Here is a 19,766-nt window from a genome sequence, read left to right as displayed (position 1 = left end):
GAGCAGCAATGGCAAGGCAGGAAGCAGGAATAATCTAAAGAAAAAATATTCTTTCTCCAAAAAGGTATACAAACCATGTGGAAGAATCAAACAAAGTCCCCCGCTCCAAAAAAAAAAAAAAGATTCAAAATTAAAAGTAAAAAAAAAAGTAAGCATGACTAAATGGTGGATTTCACCCTTCTTTCTGTGATGAAGGCACCTTCATACTGTTATGGTGTTATGGAGATTTCAGTCTTTTTCCTCTCTCATCTCAAACATCCATCCATCCATTTTCTGAGCCGCTTCTCCTCACTAGGGTCGCGGGCGTGCTGGAGCCTATCGCAGCTATCATAGGGCAGGAGGAGGGGTACACCCTGAACTGGTCGCCAGCCAATCGCAGGGCACATACAAACAAACAACCATTCGCACTCACATTCACACCTACGGGCAATTTAGAGTTGTCATTTAACCTACCATGCATGTTTTTGGGATGTGGGAGGAAACCGGAGCGCCCGGAGAAAACCCACGCAGGCACGGGGAGAACATGCAAACTCCACACAGGCGGGGACGGGGATTGAACCCCGGTCCTCAGAACTGTAAGGCAGATGCTCTAACCAGTCGTGCACCGTGCCGCCCATTAACATTGTATCATGAAAGAAAGCAATCCATTTTGGTCTGATTTTGTAAACATAACCATGTGAGGACTGACCAATAGTATTGATTTGTGTAAAATGAAATTGACAAAATTTGGAGGTTTCAGCCCGATGCCTGCGATGTGCAACAAGAGGGAATGAAACTGCACTTCTTGAACACAAAGTACCAATGTGAAGGGAGCCATGGTGTATTTTGAAGGGAGAAGAATATTTTGTTTGGTTATTTATGATTGTATTATTTCGATTTGTGTGGACAGTGCTTTGGTGCAGTTGTTGTGAAAGCACTATCTAAATCAAGTTAAGTTGAAAGAAACTAAATACAAACACATTGATGAGACATTGGGGCACACCTGGACAAGACGAGTGGCTGAAGGGAGCTGATTGGTAGACACAAGGAACAGAAGACTGAAAAGAACATGTGGAGACAAAAACCTAATGAGAAGAAGAGTTGCATTAAAACAAGACAACATGGCTGAGTCTTTTTGAACTTTCTGTGCTTTGACTGTGGACCTAGCTCAGTGTGGATGGTTGAAGTCATGTCCATTGAGAACCGGATAGAAAATCTAATGAGAAGAAAAGAGTTGCATTAAAACAAGACAACATGAAACAAAACTGAACCTAATTAAAACAATGCAACGGTCAGCAAAAACAAATCATGACATTCGGTTTATGTATAATCAAAGAAAAAAACCAACAACATTTAAGGGCGCAAAACATTTTCACGTTAAACATTACTCAGGTCTTGTGCAAGTCGGGGAGCGGGTCATGGTGGTGGTTGGTCAGTGAACCCTCTTAGCGTTATTGACTGTTACCAGCAAACAAGCGGTTGAGCAAGTATCAAGACAGTGGAGCAAATGTCGCTGAGACACACTGTGAAGAGTCAGAAGTACTCTGTCCAAATGTTGCAGTCAGTGTTGGTTTTGTTTCTGCTGTGCTATACACCAGTATGCATTTCTGGAATGAGGAGAGAATATTTCCTCAGGATAGAGGAAGTTAATTGGAACTATGCACCAAGTGGGATGAACCTCATACAGAACAACACAATCCAGGAAGATGAGTAAGTAGTCACTTTTTGCATGATTTATTGTAACTGTAAGCACTGGTGAGGTCGTGGCTGAGTCTTTTTGAACTTTCTGTGCTTTGGCTGTGGACCTAGCTCAGTGTGGATGGTTGAAGTCATGTCCATTGAGAACCGGATAGAAAATGCATTCGTCTTGTCACTAAAAGGCAGCCGATGTGCCCTTCAGCAAATTATTGAACGTCACTCTTTCATCTCTCCCTTAAGAGCATACATTGTATCTATACTGATTGTGGACATGTACTGGCATAGCTGTACACTAGGCATATTACCACACTGAATTACAACCCCAATTCCAATGAAGTTGGGATGTTGTGTTAAACAAATAAAAACAGAATACAATGATTTGCAAATCATGTTCAACCTATATTTAATTGAATACAAAGACAAGATATTTAATGTTCAAATTGATAAACTTTATTGTTTTTAGCAAATAATCATTAACTTAGAATGTTATGGCTGCAACGCCTTCCAAAAAAGCTGGGACAGGTTGCAAAAAAGACTGAGAAAGTTGAGGAATGCTCATCAAACACCTGTTTGGAACATCCCAAAGGTGAACAGGCTAATTGGGAACAGGTGGGTGCCATGATTGTGTATAAAAGGAGCTTCCCTGAATTGCTCAGTCATTCACAAGCAAAGATGGGGCGAGGTTCACCTCTTTGTGGACAAGTGCGTAAGAAAATAGTTGAACAGTTTAAGGACAATGCAAACCAACATTGAATGCCCGTGACCTTCGATACCTCGGGCGGCACTGCATCAAAAACCAACATCAATTTGTAAAGGATATCGCCACATGAGCTCAGGAACGCTTCAGAAAACCAATGTCAGTAAATACAGTTCGGCGCTACATCCATAATTGCAACTTGAAAATCTACTATGCAAAGCAAAAGCCATTTATCAACAACACCCAGAAACGACGCCGGCTTATCTGGGCCCGAGCTCATCTAAGATGGACTGATGCAAAGTGGAAAAGTGTTCTGTGGTCCGACGAGTCCACATTTCAAATTGTTTTGGGAAATTGTGGACGTCGTGTTCTCCGGGCCAAAGAGGAAAAGAACCATCCGGACTGTTATGGACGCAAAGTTCAAAAGCCAGCATCTGTGATGGTATGGGGCTGTGTTAATGCCAATGGCTTGGGTAACTTACACATCAGTGAAGGCACCATTAATGCTGATAGGTACATACAGGTTTTGGAGAAACATATGCTGCCATCCAAGCAATGTCTTTTCCATGGACGCCCCTGCTTATTTCAGCAAGACAATGCCAAACCACATTCTCCATGTGTTACAACTGCGTGGCTTCGTAGTAAAAGAGTGCGTGTACTAGACTGGCCTGCCTGCAGTCCAGACCTGTCTCCCATTGAAAATGTGTGCTGCATTATGAAGCGTAAAATACGACAATGGAGACCCCGGACTGTTGAACAGCTGAAGCTATACATCGAGCAAGAATGGGAAATAATTCCACCTCCAAAGCTTCAACAATTAGTGTCCTCAGTTCCCAAACGTTTACTGAATGTTGTTAAAAGAAAAGGTGATGTAACGCAATGGTAAACATGACCCTGTCCCAGCTTGTTTGGAACGTGTTGCAGCCAAAAAATTCTAAGTTAATGATTATTTGCTAAAAACAATAAAGTTTACCAGTTTGAACAGTAAATATCTTGTCTTTTTAGTGTATTCAATTAAATATAGGTTGAACATTATTTTCAAATCATTGTATTTGTCTGTTTTTATTTATGTTTAACACAACGTCCCAACTTCATTGGAATTGGGGTTGTAGAATGGTACTAAGGCGAGCACAAATCTCCACCAACACAACAGAAGGTGCAAAATACAGTCTAATGAATGCACCTGCCACCCTGCCCTGTGCCTTTCCACAAGATTTGTTAACATTACCCTTTGGAATTTGCATGTATTCCCCTGCTTGGGTGGGTTTTCCTAGTACTGAGGCTTGCTCCCACATACCGCAAAGATGTATGTTTGTGGAAGATTGTTTGTGTGTGACCTGTGATTGGCTGGCAACCAGTCCAAAGTGTAGGCCACCAAAGTCAGCTGGAATCTATTCGGCTCACCAACAACCCTAATTAGCCAAGCGGTATTGCAAATAGGTGAAGGGATCCTAAAGTCTGCACCTAATTAACTTGCAATTGACAAAGACCAATGACCTCTATTTAGTCATAATAAGTAATCCTAATAAGAATAATTTGTTTTTGTTTACGATGTTGTAAATTATTTTTTTACCTGCTAAAGGAGGCCATGTTACTACACGTTTTGCTGCCAAGTCCACGAAATGGACACACTGAACATATTGCATGTACCTAATTTTCTCTGTGTGCTTGAATGTCAGAGAAGCTGCAGTCTTTCTTAAGAAAGGCCCCCAGCGAATCGGCGCCATCTACAAGAAGGCTGTTTATAAGCAGTACAGTGATGCAACCTATAGAACAGAGGTGATGAAACAAGACTGGTTGGGCTACCTGGGACCCATGTTGATGGCTGAGGAGGGAGACACTTTGATTGTCCACCTGAGGAACTTGGCGTCCAGACCGTACAGCATCCATCCTCATGGATTGAACTACGGCAAAGGCAGTGAGGGTGAGGAATTAATGACTTGTTGTCAAATTGAGTTGGGTGGACTCGGAGGCGGGGAGTGGGGTAAGTGGCCCGGGAGTCATGGACAGACTGGCCCAGTTCATGCGCGCTGTGGGGAGCCAACCAGCCAGCAACACAAATTTCATGTAACCCGATGATTTAAAAAAAACAAAAAAACCAAAAAAAAAGAATGTGATGCTCTTTTGGACCATAATTTATGGAGTAGTTAAGAACCTCAAAAAACAAAAACTTGAAAAAAAGAGAAAAGGAACTCAGTCAGAACCATAGATCATTTTACACTTGAGACTGCAGTATCTGACTCCCGGTGCACATTTCATTGAAACAATGAGTCCCAACCTGGGAACAATAAGTCATTGCAATTTATCATCACGGAATACAGATACAGTAATCCTACACTATATCAATGTTCTTGCTTCGCATAATAAGTCAATTACATCCATTTTAAGAACAATTCACTTTTGTTGTTCGAAGAATATTGAACGTTGACATTGTAATTTAGAACAATAAATAAAATATCTTAGATTAAAAAAAAAGTGCCAAGTATCAACATTAATAACAACACAACACTAACGCTATACTGTATATAATATGACCATATTCATGTTTGTATATGCATTGTTGCATATACAAAACATGAATATACAAAACATGAATATGGGTTCCATAATTGGAAGCTGATGGGAAAAGGGGATATGTCCCACTGTGTTTTCTGTTCCCAGCTGAAGAAATTAGGTGGGATGGTTGGATTTAAAATGGATTTTGTCACTTTGAAGTTTTAAGTTGTATTGTCTTTGTTGCGACTTGATACAAATTCGACAAACCAGCTCGTTGGCGTTCGCGGGATGGCTGCGTTCATCTGACTTGAATCCAAAATGTTCGCACATTGTCGCAGTGGCGTTAGGCTTTGGGACTAATTCCATTTATGCCGCTCAATTTTCTGTAACTGCAGGTGCCACCTCGGTGTCAGAAAACTTAGCTTGGTGTACGCTAGCGCCCACATTTCATATGCGCGTACGGACACGCACACGGCCAATCAGAGGCAGATTGGTTTAGAGACCACGATGAGTGTGTCTACTTTCAAGTCCTCATAATGTTTTTTTGTTTTTTTTCTGACTCAAATGACTGGGCAGCTGTACGCACCCTGTTTTTCTCGGCCTTTCTGTTTCATTTGCTTCTGCGTCTTGTGGCAGGGGCGGCCCACTGGCCAAGCAGGTGTAGCCCCGGTCTCCCCGTACGCCAGTCCGCCCTTGGTTGAGACTGTCAGATATTTTAGTCTTTGTGTTTTTCTCTCCTTAGGGGCATTGTACCCAGATGGTACCTCACCTGACATGAAGGGAGATGACTCAGTGGCTCCTGGTACAACAGTAACTTACGAGTGGAGCCTACCGCATGCCCACAGCCCAAAACCAACAGAAAGCAACTGTCTCACCAGATTCTACCACTCCCATGTGTTGACTCCAAAAGATATCAACTCAGGATTGGTAGGACCCCTCATTCTCTGTAAGACAGGTACTGGACCCTTATTAAATGTTTTATTATTTTTATTTTTTTTAATAACTGGCTTTTCTGTGTGGAATTTGCAGATTCTTTCAGTAGTTGCCTGGGTACTAGTTTCCTGCCAAAGTCCAAACATTAATTTATTCATTCATCTCCCATTCCGCTTATCCTCACGAGGGTTGCGGGCGTGCTGGAGCCTATCCCAGCTATCTTCGGGCGAACCAGTCGCCAGCCAATCGCAGGACACATACAAACAAACAACCATTCGCACTCACATTTAGAGTCGTCGATCAACCTACCACGCATGTTTTTGGGATGTGGGAGGAAACCGGGGTGACTGGAGAAAACCCACACAGGCACGGGGAGAACATGCAAACTCCACACAGGCGGGGTCGGGATTTGAACCCTGGTCCCCAGAACTGTGAGGCAGATGTGCTAACCAGTCGTACACCATGCCGCCTGTTACCAATTTATTTAGTAAAATATTTAACTGAATAATCTAAATATACTGTATTAAATTTTGTGTTACTTTAACAGTTGTGTGTATCTGTGCCAGTTGCTGATTGACCGGTCATCATTCCAAGGTCTAAAGTCAGCTGGGATAGGCTCCAGCTTTCGTATAACCCTGAACAAAACAAACAAACAAGCAAATGAGTTACAAAGTAGCAAAATGTTTTCACAAAAATAAGAGACAAATTCCAATATATGCTGCAAACAAGACTATATGGTGTTTTATAATATTGCAGTGTGACATATGCATCTCACTGAAGTTGTGGTACATCGAATCAGATTCACCACACATTACAAATAGGAATTTTTGAAACTATCTAGCTGTGAAATATCCAATTGCTCTGTTTTGTGAGATACAACATTTTGTACACTGTAATTTGTCTAATCTACCGGTGCCCACTGAGTGCCCTAATAAATCCTGATGACATAGCCTGCATGTATTTTAAGACTTCAATTGTATGTGTAATTGGAAACCCAATTGTTGATCAAAAACACAAATGTGCAATGTGCAAAAAACATGGGAAGAGATGATTTAATTCATCTCTTATGCAGGAACTCTGGACGTACATGGGGACAGTTCAGCAGACGACGTGTATGCGCTGATATTCATGGTGTCAGATGAAAACTTCAGCTGGTATTTAGATGACAACATCAGGACACATATAACAAACCCTGCCGCAGGCCTGAAAGAGGATGAAGATTTCATTGAGAGTAACAAAATGCATGGTGAGAAAAGAGGGTCCATTTCTCTACAGATTCCACCTACTGTATATATTCATAAATTGTACTAACTGTTAACTGTGTTACAGGGATAAACGGATTTCTTTATGGTAATCTACCTGGACTGAATATGTGCCAAGGGAAAAAGATCCACTGGTATATGGTCGGCTTAGGCAATGAGGTAACTCATCAGTGGTTTTAGGATGCGGATGAGTTGACGAAATATGTCAAAATGTTTATTTAAAATTAGAGAAACAACCTTTTAGCTATTCTTAAAATTACGGCTTCCAACATATATTGGAAAATAAGTCTCATATCCTGTCTTACCGAGCTGCTGTATTTGTGGACTGATCGAAACACATCTCGTACTGTGTTAATCATGGTTCAGAGGTCAGTGCTCATGCAAACCTTGCTGCAAATGTTCAAACAAATTCAAATTTGTGTTACATGGAAATTAATTTACTCTTTGGTTTCTGGCAGATTATTGTAGGTTAATATTGTAAATGATAAACGTTACCACTGTTAATTAGTATTTATAATGGCTTAGTAAGTAAGATGATGATGCTATTCAATTATTTTCCCACAGGATCAGGAGCAACTGTATTAAGTATACTCCTACAACTGTAGAGGGAACAAATACATATTTAATTGCCCACCTTCCTCCCCTGACAGGTGGACATGCATTCAGTTCATTTCCACGGACAGATCCTGACGAGCGAAAATCACCACACAGACACAGTCAGTCTTTTCCCTGGCTCGAGCCTCACAGCTGAGATGGTAGCAGACAACCCTGGACACTGGCTGCTGACGTGCACTGTTAACGATCATCTGATGGGTGGGCTCTGTCTTTCCCCCTGATTGTTTGGCAGATCCATTCACATATACTGTACTATATCAGTTTGAAAATGATACCACTCACCTCACCTTTATTGCTTTTGCATGTTGATGTTTTCATTTATCAAGGTGGTATGCAGGCTATATTTGAGATCAGAAAGTGTTTTCCCAATGTCCATAAGCCCCGCCCACATGGTCAGCTCAAAGAGTTCTTCATTGCTGCGGAAGAAGAAGTCTGGGACTATGCTCCTACACTGCCAACCGACAGGTTCATCACTATACACACACATGCACATGCTTGGGAGAGCTAGAGCTCGTGTGTCTTTGTGCAGTGAGGCAGACATGTTCGTGACCAGAGGTCCAAATCGTATTGGAAGTCGCTACAAGAAGGTTCGCTATGTGGAATACACTGACAGCTCCTTTCTGACCAAGATGCTACGCGGCACAGAGGAGCGACACCTCGGAATTCTGGGTAATCTTGGCTGGTTTGTAATATTACCAGATAGACCACAACAAGGAATGCATGTTTTATACCAACTAAATGATTAGTTTCTACAGCAAACAAACTTGAAACTAGACTCATAGAATCATCTTGACTGCCCAGAAACAACTTGACTGCCTAAATACATTATGAAACAATAAGAGCCATTTATTGTCACATACGTACAGTATTTGGATGAGAATGTCTATTGTTCGGCCTTGCACTTTACAAACAAAGAAAACAAACTGCATAACATACTAATTACATACCTGCCATACTATTAAAGATGTACTTTACTTTTCCCAGTTGTCATGTGTCTGCATTTCCTTTTCTGTGTCCATTGTTGAGGTAAAAATTGTTTCTGTGTGTAAATATACACCTTAATAAAGACCACCTTGACCTGATTCCATTTCAAACAAAGGTCAAACATTCACATTTCACGTCTCTTTCAGGTCCCGTGCTGCGAGCTGAAGAGAGTGACACCATCAAGGTGGTCTTCAAGAACAAGGCCAGTCGGCCTTACTCTCTACAGCCACATGGTGTACAGTACAGTATCGAACAAGATGGGACGCTTTATTACAATGAACTAGAAGGTTAAAACACTATTATTATATTGTGTACAATCCGTTTTATTTCATGAAAATGAATAGCATCCTCTGTTTATGTTAGTTTATACTGTATTTGTTCTTATTTAGAGTCCTACACTGCCAAAAAACTAAGCGAACTAAAACGTGAACAACGTAAGTGATGTATTCTCCTTAAAAATGGCATTGCATGTTTCCCATTGTTGGGAGTTATAACTAACAAATTGCTACACCACATTTGTGTATAAACAGGGACCGTGACACCTCCTCCAGCTGCTCTGGTCACACCTGGAAAGACGCACACATATGAGTGGCTTGTGCCTGTGGGTGCTGGACCGGTGCCAGGGGAGGCTGACTGTCTGACCTACCTGTACTACTCAGGAGTAGACCCCGTAAAAGACACCAACTCTGGACTGGTTGGACCAATGCTTGTTTGTCGACCTAGTTCTCTTAAGAAAGGGATACAGGTAAGAAAAGGAAACGGAAATGTAACTTTGATTTTATTAGTTACCGCTTTACAATAATAATACAATAACACCCTATGAAGAGTTTGTAAAGAGTTTTCCTCGAGTGAAAAGGAAATGGTTTCCAGGACTTAATGAGACAAGCCAAGCTATAATGTATGGTTTGGGGACGGTAGCAATGACCAGAAGAGAAGAAACAGAGCTGAAAGTGGTAGAGGTGAAGTTGCTAAGATTCTCTTTGGGAGTGATGAAGACAGACAGGACTAGAAATTAGCTAATCGGAGGGAGAGCACAGACTGTAAGGTTTGGAGAGAAATCCAGAGAAGCCAGATGGTAGGTTGGGAAAAAGAAACCACTATGACTGGTTATCCGTTCATAAAGGCAAGAGATACGACATATCTGTAGTAGACTCCTCAATCAATACAAAATCCGCAAGTGAATTCATAGATGCATTGATTGTAGACTTGTGGAGCGGCTATCGCAAGTCTAGGAATCGGTTGCTTTACAGTTTCATCTCTTTAAATGTCCGATCGAGGGCTCTCATACTGTGCTTTGTACATAACGTTTTGCTTTCCAACTAACATTGGCGACACGACTAGTTTACCTCTATTTCTTCGTAGTGTCGCTGTTTTCAACATTAGCTTTTCAGACGTTTAGCTACTCACATTGTGCCTTTTCTCAAGCCCGTTGTCAACACCAGGGCCTGCGAAATGTACACAGCAGAGTGTAATCATACAACTGGAGACAATGACAGAAGTGTGTACATCTCAGTAATTCCCATGTACTATACTTCGGCAAATTAATGCTTCTATAGCATAGAAAATTAATACTTCTATAGAGCCCTCACAGTCCACTTATACTTTTCAATGTTGGTACTGTGTGACCGCAAAAAGAAACTCCCGTGGATGTCCATGGCTTCCATTAAAAGGACAGCCAGGTTATGTCCCGAAGCGAACACAAGTCAGTCAGTACTCGGCAAGCAGTGGTTTACAATGCAATGTGCAGATTAGTTTCTCTACAAAAATAAATAGTGGTTTATTTAAATAATTAATTTGATATTTGAAACTATATAAGATATTTTGTTTTTGTCCAGTGCCATAAAGCAACAATGCTCAGGGATAAATGTTATTTTCCATATTTGAAAGTACTGTAAGCATGTCACTATAGAATTGGGTTGAAGGTGGAGTTTGCAGTTTTCCAATTGCTTGGAAGTTTTGAATGTAGCCTCACTTCATTCCCCCTCCCCTCACGAAAGCCACGCGCCTCACTAATGTGAATGAGACGTACATTGTACGAACGTTTACCCTTGTTTTGTTGCGAGAGCTGTCCAATTCCTTCTATTTAACTTTTGTTGCTAACCATAGGTAAATAACCCGGCCAAAGAAAAAGCGGGGGGCTACATTGTTTGCCTGCGTGTGGCAAATAATTGGTCTTGGTCTCTTTGGTCACACCTTATAGCTCTACAGTCTGATTGGCTAGCTCTTGTCGCACCAAGTTGGTTTCAAAATAATAAGTAATTATAGGCTTAAAATGGGGCAAGAGATGGATAATTTTCCAAAAGATAATTTTAATAATATTCCACTGTCAGGTCATACAGACCGTTTTTTTTTTGTTTTTTTTTAAATCTGCAAACTCAACTTTTAAGTCAAGTCAAGGTTCTTTATGATTAACATCTACATCACCAAATGTTAGCTAGCTCATTGTTTCCGCATCTTATCATATCATTCCCACACTGAACCGAATCATATCGAACCGTTCCACACTTAAATAAATATATATAGATTTGTTTTTAATCATCACAGCCTGTGTTTCTAGATACAGTGGGTACGGAAAATATTCAGACCCCCTTAAAATGTTCACTTATTGCTATATTGCAGCCATTTGCTAAAATCATTTAAGTTCATTTCCCCCCCTCATTAATGTACACACAGCACCCCATATCCATCCATCCATTTTCTGAGCTGCTTCTCCTCACTAGGATCGCGGGCGTGCTGGAGCCTATCCCAGCTGTCATCGGGCAGGAGGCGGGGTACACCCTGAACTAGTTGCCAGCCAATCGCAGGGCACATACAAACAAACAACCATTCGGACTCACAGTCATGCCTACGGGCAATTTAGAGTCTCCAATTAATGCATGTTTTTGGGATGTGGGAGGAAACCGGAGTGCCCGGAGAAAACCCACGCAGGCACGGGGAGAACATGCAAACTCCACACAGGCGGGGCCGGGGATTGAACCCGGGTCTTCAGAACTGTGAGGCTGACGCGCTAACCAGTCGGCCACCGTGTCGCTGCACCCCATATTGACAGGGGAAAAAAAAAACAGAATTGTTGACATTTTTGCAGATTTATTAAAAAAGAAAAATGAAATATCACACAGCCATAAGTATTCAGACCCTTTGCTCAGTATTTAGTAGAAGCCCCCTTTTGAGCTAATACAGCCATGAGTCTTTTTGGGAATGATGCAACAAGTTTTGGATTTGGGGATCCTCTGCCATTCCTCCTTGCAGATCCTCTCCAGTTCTGTTAGGTTGGTGGACAGCCATTTTCAGGTCTCTCCAGAGATGCTCAATTGGGTTTAAGTCAGGGCTCTGGCTGGGCCATTCAAGAACAGTCACGGAGTTGTTCTGAAGCCACTAATTCATTATTTTAGCTGTGTCCTTAGGGTCATTGTCTTGTTGGAAGGTGAATCTTCGGCCCAGTCTGAGGTCCTGAGCATTCTGGAGAAGGTTTTCGTCCAGCATATCCCTGTAGTTGGCCGCATTCATCTTTCCTTCAATTGCAACCTGTCGTCCTGTCCCTGCAGCTGAAAAACACCCCCACAGCATGATGCTGCCATCACCATTCTTCACTGTTGGGACTGTATTGGACAGGTGATGAGCAGTGCCTGGTTTTCTCCACACATACATTAGAATTAAGGGCAGAAAGTTCTATCTTGGTCTCATCAGACCAGAGAATCTTATTTATCACCATCTTGGAGTCCTTCAGGTGTTTTTTAGCAAACTGCATGCAGGCTTTCATGTGTCTTGCACTGAGGAGAGGCTTCCGTTGGGCCACTCTGGCATAAAGCCCAGACTGGTGGAGGGCTGCAGTGATTGTGGACTTTCTCCCATCTCCTGACTGCATCTCTGGAGTTCAGCCACAGTGTTCTTTGGGTTCTTCTTTACCTCTCTCACCAAGGCTCTTCTACCCCAATTGCTCAGTTTGGCCGGACGGCCACATCTAGGGTTCTGGTCATCCCAAACATCTTCCATTTAAGGAAGGCCACTGTGCTCTTAGGAACCTTAAGGGCAGCAGTTTCTTTTTTTTGTAACCTTGGCCAGATCTTTGCCTTGCCACAATTATGTCTCTGAGCTCTTCAGACAGTTCCTTTGACCTCATGCTTCTCATTTGCTCTGACATGCAGTGTGAGCTGTAAACAGGTGTGTGGCTCTCCTCATCAAATCCAATCAGTACAATCAAACACACCTGGACTCCAGCGAAGGTGTAGAACCATCTCAAGGATGATCAGAAGAAATGGACATCACCCGAGTTAAATGAGTGTCACAGCAAAGGGTCTGAATACCTATGGCTGTGTGATATTCTTGTTTAATTCGTCTGCAAAAATTTCAACAATTCCATTTTTTTCTGTCAATACGGGGTGCTGTGTGTGCATTAAATATGAGGTGCTGTGTGTACATTAATGAGGGGGAAAAAATGAACTTAAATGATTTCAGCAAATGCCTGCAATATAACAAAGAGGGAAAAATGTAAGGGGGTCTGAATACTCTCCGTACCCACTGTATGTTAAATCATGGTTCATGGTTTATAAAATTCATTCATTGTTTATGACATTATAAATTTATAAACTTTGTAATGGGAACCCTTATTGTAAAGTGGTGCTTATCACATTTGTGCAGGTGAACCTGATATTAACAATTGTAGTGCGTAGTTTAGAAATGTTTATTGATGCTTCTAAGTATTTACAAAATCATTACTAAGTTATTTATAAAGCATTTTGATTAAATGATGATTAAACAGGCGGCACGGTGGACGACTGGTTAGAGCGTCAGCCTCACAGTTCTGAGGTGCGGGGTTCAATCCCCGTCCCCACCTGTGTGGAGTTTGCATGTTCTCCCCGTGCCTGCGTGGGTTTTCTCCGGGCACTCCGGTTTCCTCCCACATCCCAAAAACATGCATGGTAGGTTAATTGATGACTCTAAATTGCCCGTAGGTGTGAATGTGAGTGCGAATGGTTGTCTGTTTAAATGTGCCCTGCGATTGGCTGGCAACCAGTTCAGGGTGTACCCCGCTTCCTGCCCGATGACAGCCGGGATAGGCTCCAGCACGCCCGCGACCCTAGTGAGGAGAAGCGGCTCAGAAAATGGATGGATGGATGATTAAACAGCACTTTTTTTTTGTTTGGAATGCCAGATTTTCAGATTCATTTATTTCCACCTTATAGAAGAACTACAATAAAGAGTTTCACCTGCTGGCCACAGTATTTGATGAAAACCTGAGCTGGTATCTAGATGATACCATTCGTGCCTTCACCACAGCTCCTGCCACTGTGAACAAGGAAGATGAATCCTTTATTGAGAGCAACAAGATGCATTGTAGGCATTCATATTTATACTGAATGTGAACTTTTTTTTTCTTCTAAATGTTAGTTGCATGTGAATTCTTAACGTAACCAAACGTCTTAGCCTCAAGCTGCTAAACAGCAAATTAAAATTTTGACTTTTTCATGATCATTTTCTCAATTTGAGTCGAACATGTATTTTTTAACCATTGTGGGATTCTGTTTCTCTCAGCCATCAATGGGTTTGTGTACGGGAACCTCCAAGGCCTGACTATGTGTAAGGGGGACAAAGTCACATGGCACCTGTCAGGACTGGGTTCCGAGACAGATATCAACAGTCTTCACTTCCAGGGAAACCGCTTCATCTTTCGCCAGAACAGACTGGATGCCATTTCTCTTTTCCCCCACATCTCACGCACCGTCACGATGGAGCCAGACAGCATGGGTACGTGTCTCAAGTTTAATAGTTAGTCAAAGTCAGGTACAGTGCATATTAAAATACAAATGTAACAAGCACCCCTTTAGAAAGTGGATCCCAACAGTGTGTTTGTACAATTATGTTCTCCCTGTGCTTATGTGGGTTCTTTGCAGGTATTCCAATGTCCTTCATTTGTCGAAAACACGTAAGGTTAATTACTGTAAAAACTGACTGACTGGTGATCAGTTCACCTCTCACCCTAATCCAGTGGGAATAGGCTACAGCGTCCCAGTGACCCTGAGCCAGATGAGTGATATCAAAATGGATGGCTCCAAATGGTTCCTGGTCTCCTTTGACAATGGAAGACATAGTGTGTTAAAAAAATTTGCTTTCAATTTTTGCTTCTTGGTAACGCCAAAGTGCACTCAATCAGAGGACCAAATTTACAGCCAATTTGGGATCTGTAATATGGTATTTTTTCAGGGCCCGAATAAATGCTATCTTTCAGAGAAGTAGGAATGTTCCAACATTTGCTCGAAGACTGTGCTTCTCCATGCAAACTTGGGGCAAATATACTGGATACAACCAAACTGTCACGAGTTGATTTAGACTGGACCCAAGAGCAGGCGGAGGCTGAGAGGTTGTGATGAAAGGTTTATTGAAAAAGGGGACTGGAGATGGTCCTCGAGATGTGCCGGCGGGTTGTTGAGGCAGAGAACGTGTGGCAGGCGGTGACGAGGACAGGCGACTGACTTGGCGGCAGAAATCCACTGGGCGAGGAACACTGAGGACAAGGAGAAACACAGAGGTCAGAAAAATGACGAGGAATTACGAAGCTTCCTTGTTAACTGGAGAGCCGTTGTACCGCAGGGAAACTTCAATACTGTGGCGAGGACTTCTGGGGTCAGGCAGGCTTAAATGCATGTGGTAACAAGGGCTGATTGGTGACAGGTGCGTGGCCGAAGAAGTGCTGGAAAGCGAGAGAGGGGAGGGGCGCGCGAGAGGGCGTAAAGCGCCACCCAAGCTCCAACAACAGTACTGCAGGGCATTTCATGACACAAACTTCACAAAAGAAAAATCAGATATAACATTTATTCATCCCTGTGTGTGATTTCCAGGTCAGTTTGAAGTGGCATCATCGACGGTCAACCAGTACCGTGGTGGAATGCGAGCCAACTACACGGTACAGAAATGCCGCTTTTTTCAGCGTCAGGATGAGACCATGTTGCACTTCAAAACCTACTACATTGCTGCCATTGAGATGGACTGGGACTACTCTCCAAATCGTACTTGGGAGGCTGAAATGTTTCGCGGTCAGAAAAGGTAACAACTGTAAAGGTAGTCAAGCACAAATGTTTTGGTTTTGCCTTAAACGTGAACTGAGCCACTGAGTATTACAGTGGGCTAACTCCATTTTGGTCATTTTCCAGGAGAGGGATTTTAAGTTTTATAGCTGCAATAAAATTGGGAGGATTTACATCTTGGTGATTTAATGATTACTTATTCGGCATATGTTTTTATAGAAATTGTGGTTTTCCTCATATTTATTTTTTTTCCCAAACATCTGTCAAATCAATTAGCATTTCATGAAATAATATTCACTTATACCAATATGCAGATGCACTGGCATCCAAGCCAATGCAATAATTAGTTTCAGAGTCTTCTATTCGTCTCTGAAAGTCACTTTCTGGATGTTTTTGCTGAGTGCAATAATGGACTGTCACCTATATGTCATAATTGTCATATGTCATAATAAACCTAAAAAACTACAGTTAATAAAGATATGCCTATTCCCTTGTTATTGACTAACTTAAAAAAAAAAAAAAAAAAAATGCCCACTCTAATTCTTACAGGCTCAACTATGAGTTGTTCTAAAATGAGCAACTTATGCTCCGGAATCACTACAAATTTACTAAGCAGTATTTTATAATGCTCTGATGTCACCACCCTTGCTGATGGGCATATTTTGGCATATCTGCATAGTGTGTGGAGGTTATTGTGGTATACGCTACTGTATTAATCAATTATACCCCTCAGTTGAGTCCTCTCATTTGTCACTTGACGGCATTTATCACCTTTCACAGATAATTCTTTAGAGAAATGCTATCTGTTGCTTGTTCTGCATCTGACTCATCATCACTGATATTTTATTGAAAAACTGAAGCTCTCACATAAATACAGTATTTTGGTTATTTGGCGAAAAAAACAAAAATCGAATTGTTATTTATTGCTGAAATGTTCAATCTATAGAAAATATAAGTAAATGTTCGCCTTGCACGTGCCCAAATGAAACCTGCCTCTTCTTCTGTAGTCCTGCATCTGTCTTCCTGGACCAGGAGGGTGGTTTCATCGGCCCATGCTACAAGAAGGTCGTTTACCGTCAGTTCACCAATGGCAAGTTCACCAACCAGGTGGAAAGAGGCGCTGACATGGAACACCTCGGCATTATGGGTAGGCTGTTAGGACAATCCTTATGTTTCTAGGTTCACACTGCTTTAAACTATGAGCGCTAAGAATTGTACAGCGCATCACTCATTATCAGCTGTACCACCTTTTAGGCTCCAATTTGTTTACTCTGGTTACCAAGGCATCTACTTCTCTTTTAGGTCCTATGATCCATGCTGACGTTGGTGACAAGGTAAAGGTGGTTTTCAAGAACATGGCATCCAGATCGTATTCGATCCATGCCCATGGAGTCAAGACTGAAAGCCCAACTGTGTACCACACCAATCCAGGTAACCAAAGTCCTTATGATGACTGCACAACAATAAAACATACACGTTGTTGATTTTGCTGCCATTTTAGTTGAAATGGAATAGCTGATAGCGTTTTTTTATTATTATTATTATTTTTTTGTAAATGAACATTCTAAATTTAGTAAATTTCTGATGTTGTCACATCGCAGGTGTCAAACTCAAGGCCCAGGGGCCAGATTTGGTCCACTACGTCATGTTATGTGGCCCGCGAAAGGAAATTGTGCGTCAACTTTGATTTCAAAACTAGCTATCTGTCACTTTGTTGTGTACATGTAATAATAAGATGAGGCAATTAATATGGTTTCGCAGTTATAAGGGCCCTGTGAGGGAAACCATAAGTACGATGTGGCCTGCGCCAAAAATTACTTTGGCACCCCTGACATAAGCTGTGTGTATTTCACAGGTGAGACTCACACCTATGAGTGGTATGTTACAAAGAATACAGGACCAACCACTGAACAAGAGGAGTGTTCTGTGTCAGCATACTACTCCACAGTGGATGTTGCCAAGGTGTGCTAATGACAACACGGACGCACACACACATGCACGCACGCATGCACGCACTGACATTTTACCTCCCGATCTGCCAGGATCTGTACAGCGGTCTAATTGGTCCCTTGGTCATCTGTCGCCGTAGTTGGGCCAGGTAAGGATTTCTGCATATTGATTACTCAGTATGGATGGTAACACTTCATAGTAACTTATTTTACATGATGTGTTTGTGTGATGTCAAGATTTTAAAATAATGGAATGGTGATTTGTAATGTATTTTGGGTCACATAATTAAATAACAATATATGCTAATGTGTACTTTTATGAACTGTCGCTTCAAGGAGTTTGGGCCTCAAGAAAGAAATAGAGGAGTTTGCATTGCTGATGCTCGTATTTGATGAGAATGAGAGCTGGTGAGTATAGTTAAAAAACAAAAAATCTAAAAAAATGTTCAATTAGCACATAAGTCTCGTAAAAAAATAAAAAAAAAATAAAAAAAAGATTCCCAACCATTGTGCCGGATCCCTGGAGAAATAATCAGGTCTGCTGTGGTAAATGGCACAAAAATGATTTGCTATAAATAATGTATGTTTGTTCATCTATCTATGCCAGTGATGTATATTGACAGGCACAAAAATTAAAAGCTTTTCCATTAATGGCAGAAGGCGCAATTAACCTGTTGGCAATCACACAACAAAATATAACTTTGTGTTCAATGAAACAAGCTCAGATGACACACAGGTGACATTTTTTTTGGTGGTGTGCAGTGAGATTTTAAATATGTAAAATGTGTTCCTTGGCTCAGTAAAGGTTGTGGAAACATTGTCCTTAAGTGTATGCCCAAGTACTTGTGGATCCAAGTGTAAAATAGAAGTCTCATTTTTGTTGCCACTTGCAATACTGTACTTTAATTAAAGTATGTCATAATTGGCAATGTTTATATACCAGGTATTTAGATGAAAACATCAGGACCCACATCAGGAACCCACGACCAAACTTGAAGGATGATGAAGACTTCATAGAAAGCAACAAGATGCACGGTCAGAAAAGCACATAAGCACATTATGGACCTTGCAAACTATGCGGTGTTGCATACGTCCTCTAAATATCAACTGAAATTCAATGGATTAATTTTTCAAAATGTTCCTTTTGCTCTTCCTACGTGAATATTTAGCCATTAATGGTTTTGTTTACGCCAACCTGAACGGTTTGAACATGGATGTGGGAGATAAGGTCTACTGGTACCTGATGGGTATGGGCAATGAGGTGGATATACATGGTGTACATTGGCACGGGCACAGTGTTGAGTATAAGGTAATTAGTACCTACAAAACAAGACTTATGTTGCCATATACAGTAGTAGCATCACTGAATTGAACAATAAAATCTCCCCTTTTTTTTTTTTTTGCCAGTTGGGCGGAGGTCCACACACTACTGATGTGTTTCAGCTTTTTCCAGCCACCTTCCAGGTAAAATACTGTGGTCAGTCGACCGCAGCAACATTCTCCTAAGGTTACATACTAACGATACTGTAATTATTTGTTCCTGCAGTAAATTTTCTAGTCCTAGATAAAATAGAATACCTTCTACCCCACACTTTTTGAATGTTTTTTTTTCTTTCTTCTTTCCTTCATCCTATGTAGACAGTAAAAATGCGTCCTCAGTATCCTGGAACATGGATGCTTCACTGTCATGTAACTGACCATATTAAAGCTGGCACAATAGCTTTGTATACTGTGAGAGAAAAAGGTGCGTCGAACCCCAAAGGAAATACATATTTACAATGATGCTAAGGATGTTGCATATGTGTTAATATGTGATCATATATTTTGTTTGCAGTGAAGAAGAGGGGACTCACTGGTTAAAATATTGAAGAAACAAGAGACCAACACATTTCCCAATGTATTCTCATTAAAGAGTATAAAAGAGATATACAGTATGTACGTTTCAATTATTGCGCTATAATATGATTTCCTGGCATTTTGAATCCAACAGATTTTCATTGTCGGCTGTATTTACTGTAGTTATGCAGCAGGGGGCAGTCTATCTACAACAACTTAATCTGCAAAACCTAGACACAGCGAAAAGATTTTATTCTGGTTCTGAACTGTGTCTGTTTCATCCATTATGAAGAAA

The 19,766-nt window shown here is 41.4% G+C and overlaps 1 protein-coding gene across 1 annotated transcript; it reads left to right on the top strand.

Annotated features, from left to right (window-relative positions):
- The first annotated feature begins 1,436 nt into the window (after positions 1–1,436).
- On the top strand, positions 1,437–19,560 carry cp (ceruloplasmin). Its single transcript, XM_061780237.1, has 24 exons — positions 1,437–1,689; positions 4,054–4,298; positions 5,613–5,825; positions 6,876–7,049; positions 7,133–7,224; positions 7,716–7,878; positions 8,007–8,145; positions 8,210–8,349; positions 8,811–8,951; positions 9,054–9,098; positions 9,195–9,409; positions 13,848–13,998; positions 14,197–14,409; positions 15,501–15,705; positions 16,694–16,833; positions 16,989–17,117; positions 17,542–17,648; positions 17,729–17,784; positions 17,972–18,043; positions 18,579–18,670; positions 18,805–18,944; positions 19,043–19,099; positions 19,274–19,379; positions 19,470–19,560. Exons 1-24 carry the CDS (start codon positions 1,487–1,489, stop codon positions 19,493–19,495), a joined length of 3,264 nt encoding a protein of 1,087 aa, XP_061636221.1. The 5' UTR covers positions 1,437–1,486; the 3' UTR covers positions 19,496–19,560.
- Positions 19,561–19,766: the final 206 nt, after the last annotated feature.

This window comes from Phyllopteryx taeniolatus, chromosome 7 (genome assembly GCF_024500385.1).
Source record: "Phyllopteryx taeniolatus isolate TA_2022b chromosome 7, UOR_Ptae_1.2, whole genome shotgun sequence".
Lineage (NCBI taxonomy): Eukaryota > Metazoa > Chordata > Actinopteri > Syngnathiformes > Syngnathidae > Phyllopteryx > Phyllopteryx taeniolatus.
Note: the sequence above shows the minus strand (reverse complement) of the source record. Positions and strands in the feature narration are given on the sequence as shown.